This window comes from Alnus glutinosa, chromosome 3, assembly GCF_958979055.1.
Source record: "Alnus glutinosa chromosome 3, dhAlnGlut1.1, whole genome shotgun sequence".
NCBI classification, from domain to species: Eukaryota; Viridiplantae; Streptophyta; class Magnoliopsida; order Fagales; family Betulaceae; genus Alnus; species Alnus glutinosa.
Genome location: NC_084888.1, coordinates 19,293,239 through 19,313,575, shown reverse-complemented (window position 1 = coordinate 19,313,575; position 20,337 = coordinate 19,293,239). Strand labels below are relative to the sequence as shown.

General features: G+C 38.0%; 1 protein-coding gene across 1 annotated transcript; it reads right to left on the bottom strand.

The window, feature by feature from the left end:
- Positions 1–192: 192 nt before the first annotated feature.
- LOC133864252 (vacuolar-processing enzyme-like) lies at positions 193–5,666 on the bottom strand. The gene is made up of 10 exons (XM_062300539.1): positions 5,530–5,666; positions 3,706–3,912; positions 3,443–3,607; positions 2,796–2,952; positions 2,555–2,640; positions 2,250–2,449; positions 2,086–2,134; positions 1,472–1,681; positions 737–946; positions 193–550 (listed from the first exon to the last, which is right to left on the bottom strand). The coding sequence occupies exons 2-10, from the start codon at positions 3,892–3,894 to the stop codon at positions 398–400; spliced, it is 1,419 nt and encodes a 472-aa protein (XP_062156523.1). The 5' UTR covers positions 3,895–3,912; positions 5,530–5,666; the 3' UTR covers positions 193–397.
- Positions 5,667–20,337: the final 14,671 nt, after the last annotated feature.

Sequence of the window (20,337 nt, the reverse complement as noted above, 5' to 3'; positions counted from 1 at the left end):
AAATGAACAGTCCAAAACACGATAACACATAAAAGAGAGAGAAGGGACGGCCGAACCCCTCATGTGGACCAAAGAGGGTGATTCGGCTATCCCAACAGTTACCCATGTGTCTTGCATACAGCCCAAGTCACCCCATCTCTCTCTCCTATATACAGTCAAATTCTAAACCGTTTATTTAAAATGAAGGATCCATGTTAGAGTTATTTCACTTATTGTATAGGATTTAAATCCTACAATATATCATAAGGGGTCTAAAAAACGGTGAAAACAATAATGATGAGGAACAACATGAAGCCTAAAATCTCCTGAGATGTATATGTGAATCGCATTGAAGCACATTAGAGCATGATGAACAATTGCAGGAAGATCGTCCATTTATTACACATTGAAAGAGATGCTAATTAGGAGGGGGAATGATAGAACAAGTTTTTATGGATGCCGCAGCCATCTCCTCCTTTGTAATTCCAACATTGCACATGTTTGCAATAGCTCGCATGTATTTCATTCCATACTTGGATAATGATCCGCAATACTTCTCATAAGTCGTTACCTGCATGAAAAATAGTAACATGTTATTATTTACATAAAGTGGTTAGGATATAAAATTGGTACATCTAACAATATACATAAAGTCAATATTTACACGTTATTTAAAAAATTAAAATAATATAGCATGATGTACACCGTTAAATGCACAGATTAGATAAGAAGGAAGTAGCATAGTGATGAGGCTTACGAGCATCTTAAAACAATCCCAATCATCCACAAGAGGTTGCCCAGCTGGCCTAACAGTCTCCAACACTACTGATGAGCTATTACTATTTCCAAACAAAAGCATCCCAATATGATTTATACTGTAATCCACGTGCTTCCGATAAGAAATTTCATCAACCAGTCGCTTTTGAGCTTCAAGCTTGTCTTGAGAGCCAATAGGGGCTTTATGGTACTGAAAAAATAAATGTAACGCCAAAGAGAAAAACTTATTCTTAAACAAAGATATCAAGAAAACATAAATCTTACTTATGTTAAAAAAGAAAAAAAATAATTAGAAGTTAAGAAAAATACATATACACCCTTCAAACTAACACTCAATTTGCAATGTTCCCTCCAAACTAATGGTGGCATTGAACCCCCAAACTATAAAAAATTTGCATTATCCGCCAAATGACAAAAAAACGCATAATTAAAAAAAATTAAAAAGAAAAAGAAAAAGAAAAAAAAAAAGGTGGTGATAGACCCACTTGTTTTTTCTCTCTAGTTTTTAGGAATATTTTTGTTTTATTGAAAAAAATTTAAGGGCATTTTTATATTTTTGCGAGTCAAAAGTGGGGGTACATTGCAAATTTTTAGTATTTTATAAGACATTGATGCAATCTTTGTAAATTGAGTGTTAGTTTGAGAGGAGTGTGTTCTTTTCTCTAAAAGTTAACATAAATGATTAATAAAAAAAAATAAAAAATAAAATAAAAACCTTGTGCCAGAAATGAAGGAGGTCGGCGTCACGTTGGGTAACAAGCCTTGGAGTGGATGGTGAAGAGGGATATTGAACGAAAGTAAAGTTATCGTTTGCTGGATTTGTACCCATGTAATTGAAGACCAAATCTTTCCCTCGTCTTGTATTTCCATATTGCATAACATGAGAACTCAATTCTAAATTATCTTCTGCTGTTCTTCTTCGGACCTACAATTGCAATCACGAGATTTTAGCCGCTAACTGTGTTAATTTGAGAGTGTGACTTTAAACCAAATTATAAAAAGTATATTGTTAATTTAGAGTACTTTTTTTTTTTATTTTAAAAAAACAAGGACATAGAAAAAAGTGCGTTTTAAAATCGTACGTAGATGAGTACGTACGTTTATCAAAGATTTAATTGCTGTTTTGAAAATTACGTTTTTAAATCGCACTTTTTGAAACAGCAAACCCCGACCGACTACCTTAATCAAAGTAAAAAGTATAACGCAATTAAGAAGCTCGATGTGAACAATAAGATCTAGAAATCCTCCTAGGCATAAAGATTCCTCTGTCAGCGCGTGCACATTCATCAAACGTTTCCTAGTATAAAAAGAGGAATATGTGTTTTATACCACTTGATATTGCTGCACCAAAGTTTCCTTGCGCAAGTCATGTTTGTCACTGCTCCCAATTTAATTGCAAATACCAAATCAAAAACAAAAAACGAAAATATAATTAATGATCATATTATTAGAATAAACGAAAATGATAATGATGAATAATATATGTAGTATACCTATCCTCCAACCAAGAAATACTATATACGTCTCCCAAGCAGGTGTCATAGTCTGAAGGAGGACTGGGATTGTCTCCAGGACAATATGTTGCCCAGCTATTTTCCACTGCATTTGATGCTGTTGTTGCATATATATTTATATTATTTGCAAGCAGCCCCTCAAAAATACTCCCAGCCTCACAAGCTTCCACATAAAATACCTACAATTTAAAGCCATATATATTAAGTAAAAATTCAACCCCAAAAATTAAAAGATAATAAATATTATATATTAAGGATTTTGGAAGTGATGATAATTAACTTACCATACTTTTGAAGGTTTTTGCATCATGCTTCTTCTTCAACACGTTGATTAGATCTTTGGCATAAACATACTCACCATTAGGCATCCCTGGTGTGTGTATATATATATATATATATATATATTCAGATTAGTCCTCGAAACTATTTAAAAACCTTAGCTTGGTGAATTTATTTATTTCCTTTTTATAATTAAGTGATAAAAAATATTTTGGAATATATTAAAAAGTAGATCGAATTACTAACCGAGTACCCCAGAACTGCCATGGTCGGCATAATATATGAAAATATAGTCATTTGGTCCGCTATCCACAACCTTGCCGCTGCCTCCAGTAAGCCCACTTTTGTTTCCAAGAATAACAGCATAAAAGTTATCCGCATTAACATCATCCCCTGTATAATCCTACGTACAACATATACAAAAATAAACACACCTCCAAACCATCATTCTTTGTTCAAACTCTCATAATTAATATTATACTTGCACATGCTCCACACTTGGAATTGTGATTTTAAAAAGTGCGATTTAATTAAAAATAGCGATTTTAAAACGCGCGATTTAAAAAAAAAAATTAAAAAGGCAGTTGAACATTTGGTGAAATCATAGTTTGGCCTTTAAAATCGTGCGTTTTTAAAAACACACCTCCTTGCTTGCGATATGAAAACACAAAAATTTTTTACGTTTCAAAATCACAATTTTTTAAAAATGCACTCAAAAATGATAAATAAATCATACTTTTAACCTGTAAAATAAATCGCAATACTAAACGTATAAATATGGTTACTATATATATATATATATATATATATATAACAAGATGATATCAATCGATTATGATTAGATAATTATATATATAAAAAATAAAATTGAAACGCGCGTAGAAGAAAATGACCTTGGGCACTCCATAATAAACGTCATCGCCATTTGGGTTGTTGATAATCACACCAGGCCTAGGGTTGCTTTCATGGAATGCAATATCGTCATACATGAAAACAATAATATTTTCATCACTTAAGCCACCTTTCCTCAATACTTGATATGCATGACATATATCAGCCTGCATGCATGGATGCATAATTACAAGATTTAATTAAGCAGCCGTTAATTAAAAACTAATATAATTACTTAAACTGATTTTGTCAAATTATTTTACACCTGATGTCTATAATTCGCATAACCACGTGACCCAGCGACTAGAACACCCCATCTCTTTCCATCATCACCGCTACTATCACTGTGATTCAAACACATGGCTTCTAACGGCAACTCCGACCTCAAACTCTCAACAATCATGCATGAAAGCGTCACAAATATTAATGCGCCACAGCTACAACAGTTCATCATTGTCGTTTATTAATTAACCTGTAAATCATCCCATCTTAATTAATTTATAGTCAATTTTTTTTATTTTTTTTCCCCGAGAAAAACGACATTTCAGAAGAAACAGTGGCCTCCTACTAGCTAGTGAACCTACCATATTATTTTCATAGAAATGAAAATAAATAAGCCTCTAATTTAAAATCTCTATTAATTCGAAACATCTTATTTAAATGAGATTTCTCATATTCTCATAAAGGATTGAAAAAGAAAAGTGCTCTTAATTATTTTCTTTGTTTTAAACAATCAACCCTGCAACAATAATAAGGAAAAATACTTTTGTGAGTTTTTCCTTTACAAGATAATTACGTCGTAAATTATATATATATATATATATATATAAGCAACTTGACACCAACAATTGACAGGAAAATGGGAATCAATGAAAAGGAAAATTTCTCCTCTTAAGAAATTCCTGTTTGGATCTATTATTTGGAATGGATTTATCTAAATTTATACGCAACTTGACGTACACCGAAAATTGACAGGCCACCCTCAGAGGGATCGATCTAGGGGTGTCACGGCCACCCCGGAGGGCCTCGCAGGTCCACCACGAGGCACTCCAAGGATAGTGTGACCACGCCCGGAATTTGCTATGGGTGGCCACTCACATATCTTACGAAATTAAGCGAGATAAATAATATATATAAAGAAATAATATTAAAAAAATGCGTGTACATAAACTTGTATTAACAAGTTTTAGAAAGTACAAAATTACATTGGGAAAATTTTCTGTTTATTCAAGAAAAAAAATTTCCTCTTACATTTTTTGTTTTATTAGTAAGATTTCATATGAAATATTGTTTTTATTTAGGAAGAAGAGATAATGTATACAGCCAGCTTAAAGAGAGGGGGGAAGAAAGAGATGAGATAAATGGTCAAGATCACATGAATGCTACTCTTTACATTCATTAATTTTAATATATCACTCTCATTTCACACTCGTCACTTAAATAAATAAATAAAACTTAAAATGCGTCACATCAGCCAATATAAAATAGGTATAAATAATAACATTTTCTCAAGATTAAAACTTAAATACTTAAATAATATTTGCTGTCTAACGAATAAATTAAGCTCAAGAAAAGTTTCAACATAGAAATGAAAATAAATAAGCCTCTAATTTAAAATCTCAATTAATTTGAAACATCTTATTTATATGAGATTTCTCATATTCTCTCAAAGAATTGCGAAAGAAAAGTACTGCTCTTAATTATTTTCTTTGTTTTAAAAGTGTAAATTTAGCTTGGAGAGGCAATATTCTCCAACTAGTTATATATGTGACTCCTTGGATTTATTAGTTGCTTTCTTTCTCTCATATTAATTATAAGCCCTCTTCATGATTATATATTATTTCCTCTTTCTATCTACTCCAAATCTTATATCTATAAATTACTAAAAATTAAGTTATGTTCCTCTGATAAATTGAAGAAATTAATATTGAAATGTCAAAATGACAAATGCTTTAAGCTTTTCTAATATTCAAATGAATAAAACAATAATTAAAAAGAAACATACATAGTTAAGAAGAGGGGATAAGCATGGCGAATATATCTAAATAATGATTAGAGACAAAAAGAAAAATGCAAGACTAACACTTACCAAAGGACTTCCACAAAAACTCTGAACCAATTTGCTGCGCCACTGCTGCCAAATGATGAATGTTCAGACTCGTACTAAAAAATACTAGTAAAACAAATAAAGAGAAGCTTATTTAATAGAGTATATGGGTTGAAGATGGACGGTTTAGATCCAATCTTCGATATGGGCAAGATAAGATTGGTATGTTATGAAAACCATCCTTTTTATTTATTTGAAACCTTTTTCAGAATTGGAAGTTTTGTCAATAAAAGTTACCATTCAACCAATGATAACATAGTCTTGACATATATACTCTGACAACATTGATTAAGGGTCCCATACTATTAAATTTTTGCTTATGAGAAAGATCCTTTCAAAATGACAGGAATTTTTATAAATTGAGTTGTACGATAATCTTTAAAAATGTCATGTATTCGTGTGACTTGTGTTTAAGAGACACGTGACACTTTTAGAAATTGAGTCGGAGCAATTCATACAACTCAATTTGTATGAAATTTATATCCCTTTCAAAATGAAGACGTGTTAGAGCATCCATAATGGATCCAGTAAAATTTTCTTCAAATTTTAATAATAACTCTACTTTTATATTTTATTTTTCTATTTTGAATTACCACTTTTAAAAAATAATCTGTATCCCATTCTTTATTTGGAGAATAATAGTTATTATATTTTATAAAGAATGAGGAATCTTAGAGAGATGAAAGGAAGAATAGTATGATGGAATGAAAAGAAAAGAGAAGAGGGAGCGAAAGCGAAGAAAAGGTCATGGGCTATATCCTTTATATTAAAGTATGTTGATATGTATTAAAATGACTTCTACTTATAGAGAGACTAGGAGTGGCCAACAAGTAAACGTACAATAATTAAAGAATGAAATAAACCCTAATATAATTAATATTTTTAAAACATTCTAACATCCCCTCTCAAATTCAAGGTGTAAGCTTGAGTTTGAAAAACAAAAAGGAATTGATCTTGTAAGATTCCTGAGGTGGTGGTAGAAAAAACCTACTAGAGTTGGCCAGAAAAGGCTATTAGAGATGTTTAAAAAGGGTACCGGAGGGTTGCAAGAGGAGGCTGCTGAATTTGGCCGAAAAACGTTACTAGAGTTTGCCAGAAGTGGATGCTGACAAATGGCATATCGTCATATACTAGCAACCCGACCGAGTCCAGCCTCAAGTTGTCCACGCTACTAACAAAGTCGTAATGGTGACCCATCCTTTCATGGTGTGGTATAAATCCTTTTATGGTGTGTTGGGATGTTTGATTTTTGAAATCAGAATTGAATTATTATTTGGTTCGCGAATTATTATTTGTGACAACCTTTTTTTTTTTTTTTTTTTTTTTTTAAATACAAACGAATCATCACAGTGGCATGACTATTTGTCTCTCTAACCAACATATGGCACATGCCTTATAACATGTACATGATAATCAGAGTTACATTTATGCAGTGGAATACATATCAATAGTAGAAACACATTTATGTATTTACACATCTGCTATTTACACAAAAGAGCCATTATGAGTCTATCTGTTTAAGGCTTTTAAACAGAATAACAATACTCTAATTAATTACCAAAATACTGGCTCTACAAAATAAATGTGTCACACAAGACACGAGCCATATATAAAGACTACCACAAAATAGGACATCCATGTCTAACCTAGCTACAACACCAGTGAAATGCCTCAGCCGTAGTACCCCAAGTACAGAGCTATAAGGTCGTCCTCTAGATTCGTTGAACCTGCAGGAGTTTGCACGATTATGGGGTTAACCACATCCGTACATGTGAAAGAATGAATTCACCATCTCAGTATAAAACATACCAAGAACCAACTTTTCCTTTGAAAAATAAATGGCTTCTAATTTGCCGTGTGTGTGCACAATGTGTAACAAAATATTGTCAATGCGGAATTTAAAGAATACAAATATTTTATTAACGAAGTGGAAACTCAATTAAGAGAAAAACCACTCTGGGGCAGCCAAACCCAGGAAATTTACTATTAGAAGACAAAGCTAGTACATAGACAGTAACGCTCACATACCCGATGCAACGATCGTATCTAGCACTCTGACACGTAACCCAACGTGAACGCCTCCCAATCAAGTCACCTACTTGAAGGGGTCTTCTATGGATTCCTTTAAGGCGCCTCCCTAAGATAGACTTCAATTATGAGCACAGCAACAGCACAACGGCAACAGTTTGAGAGCTAACGGATCTTCACAATTTTTCCCTAAAATATACTCTCTAAGTTATGAAGAATTCAATACCGAATTCTACAAATAATACATGCCTAGAAGCCTCTATTTATAGGCTCAGTAGACCTAAAATAAGTCTTAAACAGATTTCTCTAGGCGGCGTCCGGATGGTAGCTGAGAGAGTTCGGACGGACAACTGTGCAACCGGCTTTCAATAACACACTCCACGTGATTCCATATCAGGGCCGCGTCCAGACGATGTTGCCCTATCATTCGGACAGTTGCACTTCTGCTACACATAATTATCATAATAAGGACCGCGTCCGGATGGTGTTACCCTATCGTCTAGACAGTTGCAATTCTTCTCCATATGCTCAAAACACTATTTATTTTAGTTTCATGCCCAATGCTTGTGTCAACAACATTTTCTTAAAACAATTTGCAATCCAATCTATCCTTTTCTAAATCATAGTTTTACATTATTTAAATCCCAACACCTTAAAGCAGTTCAAATAACACATTTCATTCATGCATCAATTTCATTAACATCATTGGTATTTTTCAACAGAATGAGAAACTACTCAAAACATCCAAAAAGCATATAATTAACATATGTTGGTTCAGTTATAAAAAACAACATATAATTTGCAAATCTATAAATATATTAAAAGTATAGTTTTCTCAGTGAGTAAAATACTCACATTGGATGCTTAGACAATTGGCTCCTAGTGGACTCTTAAGCTTTACCCCACAATGTATCGCTATAAGCATAACACATTGCAACCATTTAGTATTCTAGACAATAGAAACTCTAAGTCTCTTGAATCGCTCAAGGGCAATACTGTTGGATTACCCATAAAATTCTAAGGGTTTCAAACATTTACCCATTATCATAAAACTCTAATACAACTACAATAACATTAACCCATAAGTATTTCCTTAGGGTTAATCTCACAAAATGCCACTTAAACAAAATACCATAAGTTAGGGTTTGAGAGAAAACTTACCAAATTTACCAAACCAATACCCAAGGTTTGGGTAGCCTCTAGCAAGCTCCAAATAGCCAAACACCTAAAGAATAATGAGGATTAAACTCACATTTACAAGATTTCACCCAAAAATCTCCAAAACATGAATTTAGTGATTTACCTCAAAACAATAAGTCAAAACGTAGATCCACGTGCTTAAATCACGTTCCCAAAGTCGGATTTGAGTTTGGACCCTTAGATCTTTGTTGATCAAGGTTTTTGTATGAAAAACCTTAAGGAAAAACGTATAGAAGAATAGAGAAAATTGGTGAAATGAGTCAAAAGAGCTCAGTTCCGTATTTTAGTTCGGGGTGGTAACTAAGTTGTCCGGACACAAACACACGTGGTGCCGCGTCATTAGCTGAGACATACCGTTCGGATAGGATTTGATATCACTTGGACGCTAGTTCGCTACTGTACCTGTTCGATGGTTGTTTGGTGTCTTGTCTGGACACTAATTCCAGAGAGCAATTTTTGCTCTCAATGGTTGGTGTTTGCTCACACGTTCGATGGGCGTCTGGTGACCGTCCGGACACCAGTCCATGCCGTCCAGACGCCAGTGCCAGAAATACCATTTTAAGTGTTTTCTTGCATTTTCAACACTAATCCTAATAGTTTATTTACTTAAGTCTTACACTTAAAACACTAAATAATATTCTGGACATTACATCTCTCCCTTCTTATAAAAATTTCTTCCTCGAAATTTGAACATCGGATCGCTTTACACACATGTAGGCATGCATTCTTTACCAGAAACATTCATGCAAGTATGCGTCTTACTTAATACCAACGTGAAAGTGGTGTGATTAAGCAATCATACCCGGGTTTAGTAGAAGGAATGGGGAAATTACTCCCGCATTTGACTATCAAACACTCATGTGGCTTCCTCAACATCATGGTTTCACATAGAGTTCTCACTAATGGAACGATTTTAGTGTTTTATTACAAACCATCACTTGCTTTGCACCTCTTCATAAGTCAATTTCTATCAACTATGAAGAAGCTCATCATAAGTGGAGGGTCGTAAACACATTGTTGCTACAAAAGGATGAGTAAATCATCGTGAATGCCAGTAAAACTAGAAGGCATCACAACAATATACACTATGAGTTCGCTCGTTTTAGCACATCCACAATTTGCATAACCGCAAATTGTTATGCTAGTTGCTTAAAGAATGCTAAGAGAGTCAAGCTCCCCTTCACGAGACTCCCCGCTTAGTGTACTAACCACAACATTGACTCGAGCTTCATAAAGGAACATCTTGCTACCAAGATCTCCCCAGCTCTACAAGTCATCGTGATTGCCACACATTTTAGTCTCTCAACACCAGAGTGCATTGAGACTTGGGCGACAAATGTGAATTGCACACACCTCACCATCGAGGTAGTGCTAACGTGTTAGTAGAGCATAGATGAAAAATGAAAGACTCCTAATTTACTCTGTGTGTGTGTGATCAATTTGTAACAAAATATCTAAATGCGGAATTTAAAGAAGGCATATATAAAAAATAATGAGACTTCTAATTTACGGTGTGTGTGAACAATGTGTAACAAAATATCATAAGTGCGGAATTTAAATGAGACAGATATTTTGTTAATGAAATGGAAACTCAATTAAGAGAAAAACCACTCCGGGGCAGCCAAACCCATGAATTCCACTATTCAGAAGACAAAACTAGTAATAAGACAGTAACACTCACATACCCTTATGTAGCGATCGTATCTTGTACTCTAACACATAACCCAACGTGAACGCCTCTCAACCAAGTCTCCTACTTGAAGGAGTCTTCAATGGATTCCTTTAGCTTAAGGCTCCACTCTAAGCTAGACTTCACATGAACAAAGTAACCACACACCAGCAATAGCTAGAGAGCTAGCAGATCTTCACAATATCTCCCTAAACACTCTCTCTAAGCTATAGAGAATTCAAATTCCGAATTCTGTAAAAAATTATATTCCTAGAGGCTTAGAAGACCTATATTGCCATTTATTCGGATTTCTCTAGGCGACGTTCGGACGGAGTCATGGAGCGTCCGGACGGTGAACTGTGCAACCGTCTTTCCATAACATGCTTCACACGTTTCCATATTAAGGCCGTATCCAGACGGTGTTGCCCTAGCGTTCGGACAATTACAAGCTGTTTTTCCCAATCCGTGTCTACAAAGGAAAACTGGATTCTTCTCGAACACTGAAGAGCATCCGGATGTGTTGCCCTAACGTCCAGACGGATGCAACACTGAGCTTGTCAGAATCTTCTAGACATTGGATGGCGTCCGGAAGCATCACTAGGTCGTCCGGACAGAAACAAGGGATCCGACTTTTGCTGAGTTGTCAACTGCACAGAATCTTCTTGGAAATTCTGAAATTGCCTTCTTGATGCTTGTGATAAAAATTGTTGTGATAAAAATTGGGATGTTGTTGTGATAAAAATTGCATGAGGATGATTGCTGTCTGTTGCTGAGATTGGACTCTATATTATGTACTGTTTGGGATAAATCATTGCATTGTGTGTATTTTTGGGAATTCCAGTTTACTGCCATTATAATGCCAAAATTTTTTGTGGGACTAGTAAAATTTATTTGGTATTATTTTTGGGAACTTTTTGGATATTTTTTTGCAAAACTATGTCTGCTAGCAGTTCTTAGCGCAGAGTCCGTCAAAGGACAGAAGAAGGCATAGCTGCTACCAGGGCCAGAATAGAGAATAGACAAGCTGTCCCTAAAAGGAATATAGTCCGAGCAAATGTCATGGTGGCTCCTCTTGACATTATTGCTGATATTATCCAGACATATCACTGGGGATATCTTTACAACTGTGCCTGTATAGTGCTTCCCAGGCTGGTGAGAGAATTTTATGGGAACCTGGAAGTAGTACAAGATGATAACAGTGGCATTATTCTTCAATCTATTGTTCAGGGGCATGTTTTTTAGGTTAATCCACATGTTATCAGTAGGATTATTGGTGTACCTGTGCTTCCTATATCAGCAAATCCCTTCAACGATGTTTTGGAGCCTCCTACTTTGGAGTAGCTTAGGGATTTCTTTCATGCTCATCCACAGGGCGAGGAGTGAGCACATGCTCACATCAGAATCGGTGCTTTTTCTCCCTTGCAGCACCTGCTTGCGAAGATTGTTTTACACAATCTCTGGCCCACTGTTCGCAGAAGTGAACTTATATTAAAGAGGGCTCAGTTTTTTATATGCCATAGGTATGAGGATGCAGTTTTGCTTATGCAAGCACATCCCCAACCGTATGCTGGAGATGAGAGATGATCACTCTATAGGGCTTCCTTTTGTATGCTTGGTCACGAAGATCATTCTTCAGTCTGAGCTAGACATCTCTGCAGAGCCCAAGATGAGAGTACAGGACCCGTTGGCAATCAGACTCTCATGAAGTCAAATGCCCAGCTGTGGCATGAAGGTCAAGATGAAGCTCCTCAGCCTCCTCTTGTTCCGTTTGAGCTGCCTACCGGAGCTTCCTTTTCTCAGACTGCTCCTCCGCCTCCATGGTATGATGTAGGATTTGCTCAGATTCTGGCTACTTTGGATTCCATTCAGGGGTGAAAATTATAGGACTTCCATTTTAACTCTGTGTGTGTGCACAATGTGTTAACAAAATAATATAAGTGCAAAATTTAAATGACACACGAATTTTGTTAACGAAGTGTGATGAGTGGCAAAAATTGTATTTTTGGACCCCTTAATTTGCATTTGTTAAACCTTTAACTTTGTTATTTTCTAATGTTTTGGATAGTTTTGGTGTTCTAGTATTTTTGTAGGTGATTGATAAAAAAATGATGATCTTTCTGTGGAATTTCACAATTTATTTCCAAACCTTGCAGCACAATCGAGACACATGTAAAATTCCATAAATGGCCGAACAAAAGACCCACGCAAGCTGAATTGGCAGCAGCCGAATATTTGACACACGGGTAATTTCCAAAGTTAGCATGAAGAAGCACATCTGTTTTCTTGAAGACTTTGGAGGCATCGAGAAGTAGTTGAGACACACGTTGAATCCAGAATTGAAGGAGCAGTACACCCAGACTTGGAAGCACCGAATTTCTTTCCAAAAGGAGAGTAATTGGGTATGGACAGACATTACCATGGACTTTGTGGAAGGGTTACCCCTATCCCAAGGCCATTCGGTAGTTTTTGTAGTGGTGGATAGATTGTCCAAATATTGTCATTTCACCTCCCTCTCCCACCCCTATACAGCAACCAAGATCGCCCAACTTTTCATACAGAATATATTCAAGCTCCATGGAATGCCCCAGTCAATCATCTCAGACCGAGATCCCATACTCACCAGTCTCTTCTGGTAGGAGCTGTTCAGGCTACAGGGGACCTCACTGAAGCTCATTACGAGCTACCATCCTCAGACTGATGGTCAAACGAAGGTGGTGAACAAATGTCTAGAGAATTATCTTCGCTACTTTGCAGTGGACAGACCTAAACAATGGACCCTTTGGTTGCCATGGGCCGAGTATTGGTACAATACTACCTGGCACTCCTCCATCAAGATGACACCCTATGAAGTCCTCTACGGAGTTCCACCTCCAAGACTCCTAAGCTATGTTCCGGGAACAACTAGGGTTGAGGTGGTAGATGAAGTGCTTTGCAACTGCGAGCGGATTCTCAACCTCCAGCAAAACATTAAACATGCCCAATATCGCATGAAAAAGTTTGCAGATTTAAAGCGCACCGAGAGGGAATTTGAAGTAGGGTAGTATGTTTACCTGAGACTGCAACCCTATCGGTAGTCAACCGTCCCTCATTGCCAGTCCCTCAAGCTGTCTCCCTGGTTCTATGGGCCTGTCCAAGTCATACGCTGTGTGGGTCAAGTGGCCTATGAACTCGATCTGCCGCCGAAAGCCCGCATCCACTCGGTCTTCCATGTCTCCCAGTTGAAACCCAAGCTCGGATCTGCTTCCACCACTCTACCCAAGCTACCTCCAGTCGACTCCAATGGCATCCTTCGGCCAGAACCAGCCGAGATACTGGACCGCCACTCCAGCCTGAGAAATAACCGGCCTTTTATCGAGATTTTTGTTCGATGGGAGGGACAATCCGCTGACGATGCTACTTGGGAGTAGGGCTAAGCATGGGGCGGGGCGGGGGGGGCGGGGGGCGGGGATGGGGATTTTTTGACCCCGCACCCCGCGGAAAACCCCATGCACCGGCACGGGGAGGGTGTGGATGGGGCGGGGATCCCCGCGGGTTATTTTATGCCAAAAAACAACACAGCCCAGAATCTCTCAATCTTCTGAGTTCTGAGATTTGGACAGAAACCCTCCTATGCAAATCAAAAACAACTACAATCAAACAACAGTTCAACTAAAAACTGTACAACTCAACAAAACAATACAACACAAAACCTGCTACATAACAAAATTTCTCTTCTACTAATACCCATCACCAGCAGAACATTCAACCACATGTTGAATATACAGCAAAAGCCAAACCCCCATCATCATCATGAAGTAGGTTAACAAGTACCCCTTCCAAACACACGGAGATTTAAAAGCAATAATTTTACAAGAGATTACTTGAGAATTTCTTAGAAAACTACCGGAAATCCTGCCGGAATCGTCGTTGGGAATTGCGCCTTAAACCACCCGAATTGCGCTCCAGGCCACCCACGGCGACCCAACGGCGAGCCCTAGAGGATCGAACCTCCGGCTCTCACGATCGGCCTCTGGTCTCTCTCGGCCTCCAACTCCAATTTGCCCTCTCTGTCTCAGCTTTTCTCTAACTCTCAGTCTCGATCTCCCCTTCTCTGCATCAAGCGAATTCCATTGGTCCATTACAATCGCTTGAAGGTGTGAGGGCCGGTGACTGCACTGGCTGGTGAGGCGATGGCGGAGTGATGGTTAGGAACTTAGGCATGAGGGCTGCGGCGCTTAGGGAGTTAGAGAAGCTAAAGAGGGTTAGGTTAGAACTTAGAAAAAGGAAAGTAAGAAAAGTTGGTTTCTGCCTCTTCTTTTTCTCTTTTTTTTTTTTTTTTTTTTCAAAATCTGCAGGGAGGGGTGGGGACCCGCGAAATTTCAAGGGCCCCTCCTGCAACCCGTCCCGCACCGCATGGGGGGTCCAAAAAACGCCCCTAAACCCGCACCATGGGTGCGGGTTTTAGGCTTCAAGGGGAGGGTTCTGCGGGGCGGTGCGGGTTCTGCAGGGATTTGCCCACCCCTACCTGGGAGGAGTTCCACAGCCTCAAAGATGCCTACCCACACCTTGTGGGGAAGGTGTTTTGATCGGAGGGGGTATTGTCACACAGCATTTCTCTAAGGAAGGAAGGATGTAAAGGTACGATTTTGAGAGAAGAAAGAGAGAAGAATAGAAGAGTTGAGTTCAGAAGTATCAGTTGTGTGGCAACTTGTGAGTGGGTTGCTGAAAGGTGCGGTCCAGCTGGGCTTCTAGATGAGGCTATGCAGTGCGTTTTGAGTAGCCAGCGTTTTATGTTATTTAGAGTCGTTTTATGCTTTCTTTTGTGTGGTCATTTTATGTTCAAGGGGGATGCGTTTTGTAAGGAGCGTATATAAGTCCCAGGGGCGGTTTTGTCTAGGTATCTTTGGTGAATAGTGATCTTGTTCTTGGAAGTTGGCATCCTCAAATGTGCCGTATCAGTTATTCCCTAATTTCATCAATCCAATTTCTCAATTTCCATTCCATTAAACCCTAAATTTCCTTAACAATTAGTGAACAGTAATTAATCAGTTCCAGCTGAACGTGTACATGCGTAGATGTGCTTCTCCAGAATTCGCAAGTCAAGATTTTTTCCATGCAAAAGAGAGATACACACGTGTTGTAAAAACCTGAAGGGATTTGTGCACTGAAATTTTGGACAGACACGTCTTTCCTTAGCTGGACCACCGAGAGATACACGACAAAACAAAGCAGCCCCTTATGTATACAAATAGATTCTTTCCTTAAAGAAGGTGCAGCACTGAGGAAGGCGTGAGACTTGGAGCACCAGGACGCGCGTTTTTCTCTCCAAAAGGTGGCCAAGGCAACACGTGATTTCCTCCAAAGCTGGCAGAAAGAGACTGACGTTGCAATTCTTTCCAAGCTAGATAAGTTGACGTTTTCTTTCCAGGATAGGGACTAAGAGACACGGTTTTCTCCAAGGAAAAGGCAGCAACAAATGCACGGATTATTTCCAAGACAAGCTCTTTCCATACTCAGCAAAGCGCCGAATTACAATTTCTTTCCATAACTTTGCCACTGAACCGAGCAAGACACAGCACCAATTCATGATTTCTTTCTAAATTAGAAGCACCGGATTGATTTATTTCCAAGAATAGAGCCAGCGTCATTTTTGCTTTACACGATTTTTTTGGTTGCTCTAATGAGGAAATTCCCATACACGCTCACCTGGCAGCACACGTTTATTTGAGAAGAATAGCAGCTCATTACACTGCAAACACGTGAAGCGGCGCCCACCAAAGAGAAGACACAATGTTTCCTTAATAAAAAAAGATCAGCACCGAATCCTAGGACTGAGCTGGCCTATTTATATTGTCTTCTCTTCTTTTCTTTTTTTTGAACAAATTGCCATCTTCATTGCTGAACAACCACCCAAATGGGTAATACAATCAATATACAAATACATAGAAACACAGCACCACAATCAAAGCTACAAGCGCCCAAAGGCGAAGAATAGCAAAGCCCGAAGGCCAAAGGAGTCATTAGAGAAAAAGATTCTCTATCCACAAAGCTAAAAAACCTAGCTTAAAGTAGCTACCATTACAGTAGACTGTGAAACAAAGACAAGAATGTACACCCAATACAAACAGAAAAACTCCTGGAAGCAAGAACCGTAAGAACCGTCGCCGGAGACTGCGCGTGCAGAACACGCACCTTCTCCGGGAACCTCCCTTGTGCCAGACAACCTTCAGGAGTCCGGATCGTCACCGTCCGAGACCGGAGAAGCAAACGGTGACCCTCACGCGCAAGACCATGGAAAGAAAACCCCGGCGCGTGCTGGTCACGCGCCTAACAGGAGCGAACCACACGGACTCGCCGAATGACCTCCAAGACCGGAGAAGGCCGGCGACTGCAACAGAAAGGTCCTTGTCGACAAAATTCCAGCTGATTCTTGTAGATCTAGCTTTGACAACATCTCTGCCGGAACCACCAACAACCGCCGTTCATCACGGACCTGGACCAGAAAATCTTCTATTTGCACCAACAAACAACAACAAAACAAAGAAAAAAAAACAACCACCAACGGATCTAACACCGAGGGGACAAAAACCACCATTGGAAACTAGCCAGGGGGACAAAACCCACCCCTGGAAACATGGGGACAAAAAACCACCCTAGCCTTCGGAGGCTAGGGGAAGAACAATGCCGGGAGGGGGAGGTGTGAGGCCTCCCCCCCCCCAGCGAACGCCTCTCACACTGAGCTCTCTCTCTCTCTCTCTCTCTAGAAACTACAGAGAGAGAAAAGAGAGAACTATGCCTCTCTTCTTACTATTCTTATATTGTCTTCTTTTCTCTTGTAAAGGTAGCAGGGGGTGTGGGGCGCAGCCCCTGTTCACGCGCTAGACCTTGAGTTTTTTTCTCTACAAGTTTTCATATCTAAGCTTTCTTTTTGGTGTTTTCTTTTCCACGTACACCTGTAGCCATTGGATAGTTCTTTTATTTACAAGTTTTTATTCTAGCAGTTAGTGCATTTTGTTTCACACGTTTTCTTCTTGTATTTCTTTTATAAGTCATTCATGTGCGTTATATTTTTAATTCAAGTTGGCATTTTGTTTTTAGTGATGAGTAGCTAATTTGTTAACTACGGTTGATGATGAAATCTCACCTTTGAAGAGCAACAATATTTTTATGATAGTTTATACTATCCGATTTTAGTGGGTTTAATATTTCTAATGTTTTACTTATTTTTAATTATTGAGATGATTTCTTGGATATCTATTGTGATTTCCGGATACATGTGATGATTTGAGATAGTCTCATTTAACTGATTTTTTGGATTTTTCATTTATCAAAACATTGGATATTCATTGTGCTTCGTTCTACGGATACATTTGATGATTTGGTTTAAACCGGATACCTTTTGTGATTCGTGCAAAGGACAGATTCATTGAACGATTCAATTAATTTTTGAAGCATAGTAGAACATATATAAGATTTGTACGGTGAGAACTTCGGATATGTATTGACGAACATGAGAATATGTTGCTGTGATTTGGTGGGTGTGGATTCTAAAACCTCAGTACATTTTGTTTTGTTTTATTTTATTTTTCTTTTATTCACAAAACTCCAAAATTCGAAATTAGGTTAAAATAGAATTAATTTAAATAGAAATTAATTTTTGCAACACAATTCCTTGTGGATACGATCTCGCACTTGCACATACACTTTATTGCAAACGATTTGTGCGCTTGCGAGTTAAATAAATTTGCACATCAAAGTGGAAACTCAATCAAGAGAAAACCACTCCGGGGTAGCCAAATCCCGGATATCCACTATTCAGAAGACAAGGCTAGTACATACACAGAAACACTCACATACCCGATTCATCGATTGTATCTAGTACTCTGATATGTAATCCAACACGAATGCTTCCCTAGCTGACGAGGTCCACAGATTCCTTTCCCAGTCTTCTCCATTTTAGGTAGATCTTTGACAATGTCTTTGCTAGCAATCTTCAACATATTTGTGAAATTCAAATGCCCCAACCTTTGATGCCATAGTTCACTGTCATCTATGGTTGCCTTATTTCAGATAATTTGAGGATCTGTTGTGAGACTAGGAAGGCCATAGTTGTCAGCAATTCTTTCTCACCCCATAAGCCACTTGCCACTACTGTCAAAAATATTACATTCCTTTTTGGAGAATTGAACCACTAGATCATTGTCACAGAATTGGTTGATGTTGAGAAGATTTGCCTTGAGCCCTTCCACATACAAAGCTTCCTGAGATGCTCCAAGTACTGGAATGTCGATGATCCCTTTTCCAATAACCTTGGATTGGCTTCCATCTCCATAGGTGATTCTTCCTCCTTTGTCCATCTGAACTTCTTTCAGCAAAGTCTTATCACCTATCATGTGTTTAGAGTAACCACTATCCAAATATCACAAACAAGTATCAAGAATTTTTAAGAAAGTATGAGCAACTAGACAAATATTATCCTCATTTTTAACCCAGACTTGTTTGGAAGTTTTCTTCTTATTGTTAGCCAAGACAGATCTCTTTTCATTTGGAGTGAGGCTTCCTAACTTCTCACTAATAAGCTTAACTTAATCACTTAAATTCTTGACTTGGTTCTCAAAACCTGATTCACCTTCCCTAGATACATGCAATCTATCACAAGGTTTTTGACAACGAATCTGGAAGCAATTAGGGCGGATGTGACCATTAATGCCACAGTGATGACAAGTAGGGATAGAATTACATTTTTATGACTAGCCCCTTTATCCCCACAAGTAAACTGAGTAATAAAAGACATGCTAGGTTTATTAAACATAGTTCTATGAACATACATAGCATGAGAAACAGAAGCAACTTTATCAATACTCAAGTCAGAATTAAAAGATTTGTCCAAAGGTAATTTAGAATTCATTAGATCATCTTCTAAAGACTTAATTTTTTCAGTAAACACGTCCTTTTCAGATTCAAAATCTTTGAGTCTTTGTAAGTGATCAATGCTAGATTTTTTAAAATCTTCAAATTGTTTAAACAATTCGACACACAACCTTTGGGGTTCATCTTTTTCCATCAAATCAAAATTGACAGACATGATGTAAGCAATTTAGTCAAATAGAATAATACTCAAGAATTTAATCTTCTCAGAGTGTACCAAGCTCTAATACCAATTGAAAATTATAGGACTTCTATTTTAATTATGTGTGTGCACACAATGTGTTAACAAAATAATATCAGTGTAGAATTTAAATGACATAAGAATTTTGTTAACGAAATGGAAACTCAGTCAAGAGAAAAACCACTCCGGGGCAGTCAAACCCAGGATATCCACTATTCAGAAGACAAAGCTAGTACATAGATAGTAACACTCACATACCCAATGCAGCAATTGTATCTAGTACTCTGATGTGTAACCCAACACGAATACTTCCCAACCAAGTCACCTACTTGAAGGGGTCTTCAATGGAATCCTTTACCTTAGGGCCAACCCCTAAACTTCAGTTCAACACAGCAACATCACACAACGATAACGGCTTGAGAGAGAGACCAATTCAGCACAATAACTCTAAAATATAACTCTCTAAGCTCTACCGAATTCAATACCGAATTCTTACAATCAAAAAGCCTAGGGGCCTCTATTTATAGGCTACAGAAGACTTAAATCGCGTCTGAATAGGTTTTCCTAGGCGCCGTCCGGACGATAGACATATGGCGTCCAGACCGACAACTGTGCGATCGGCTTTCCAAATTTGCTGAAATTCTTTCTTGAATTGAGCTGCATCCGGACGGTGTTGCCCTAGCGTCTGGACGGTTGCACTTTAGCTGCACACAATTTCCATATCAAGGCTTGGACCGTCCAGACCATGTAGGCTGATGTCCGGACGGTTAAACTGATGCACGTAATTTCCATAAATGAAGCTTGA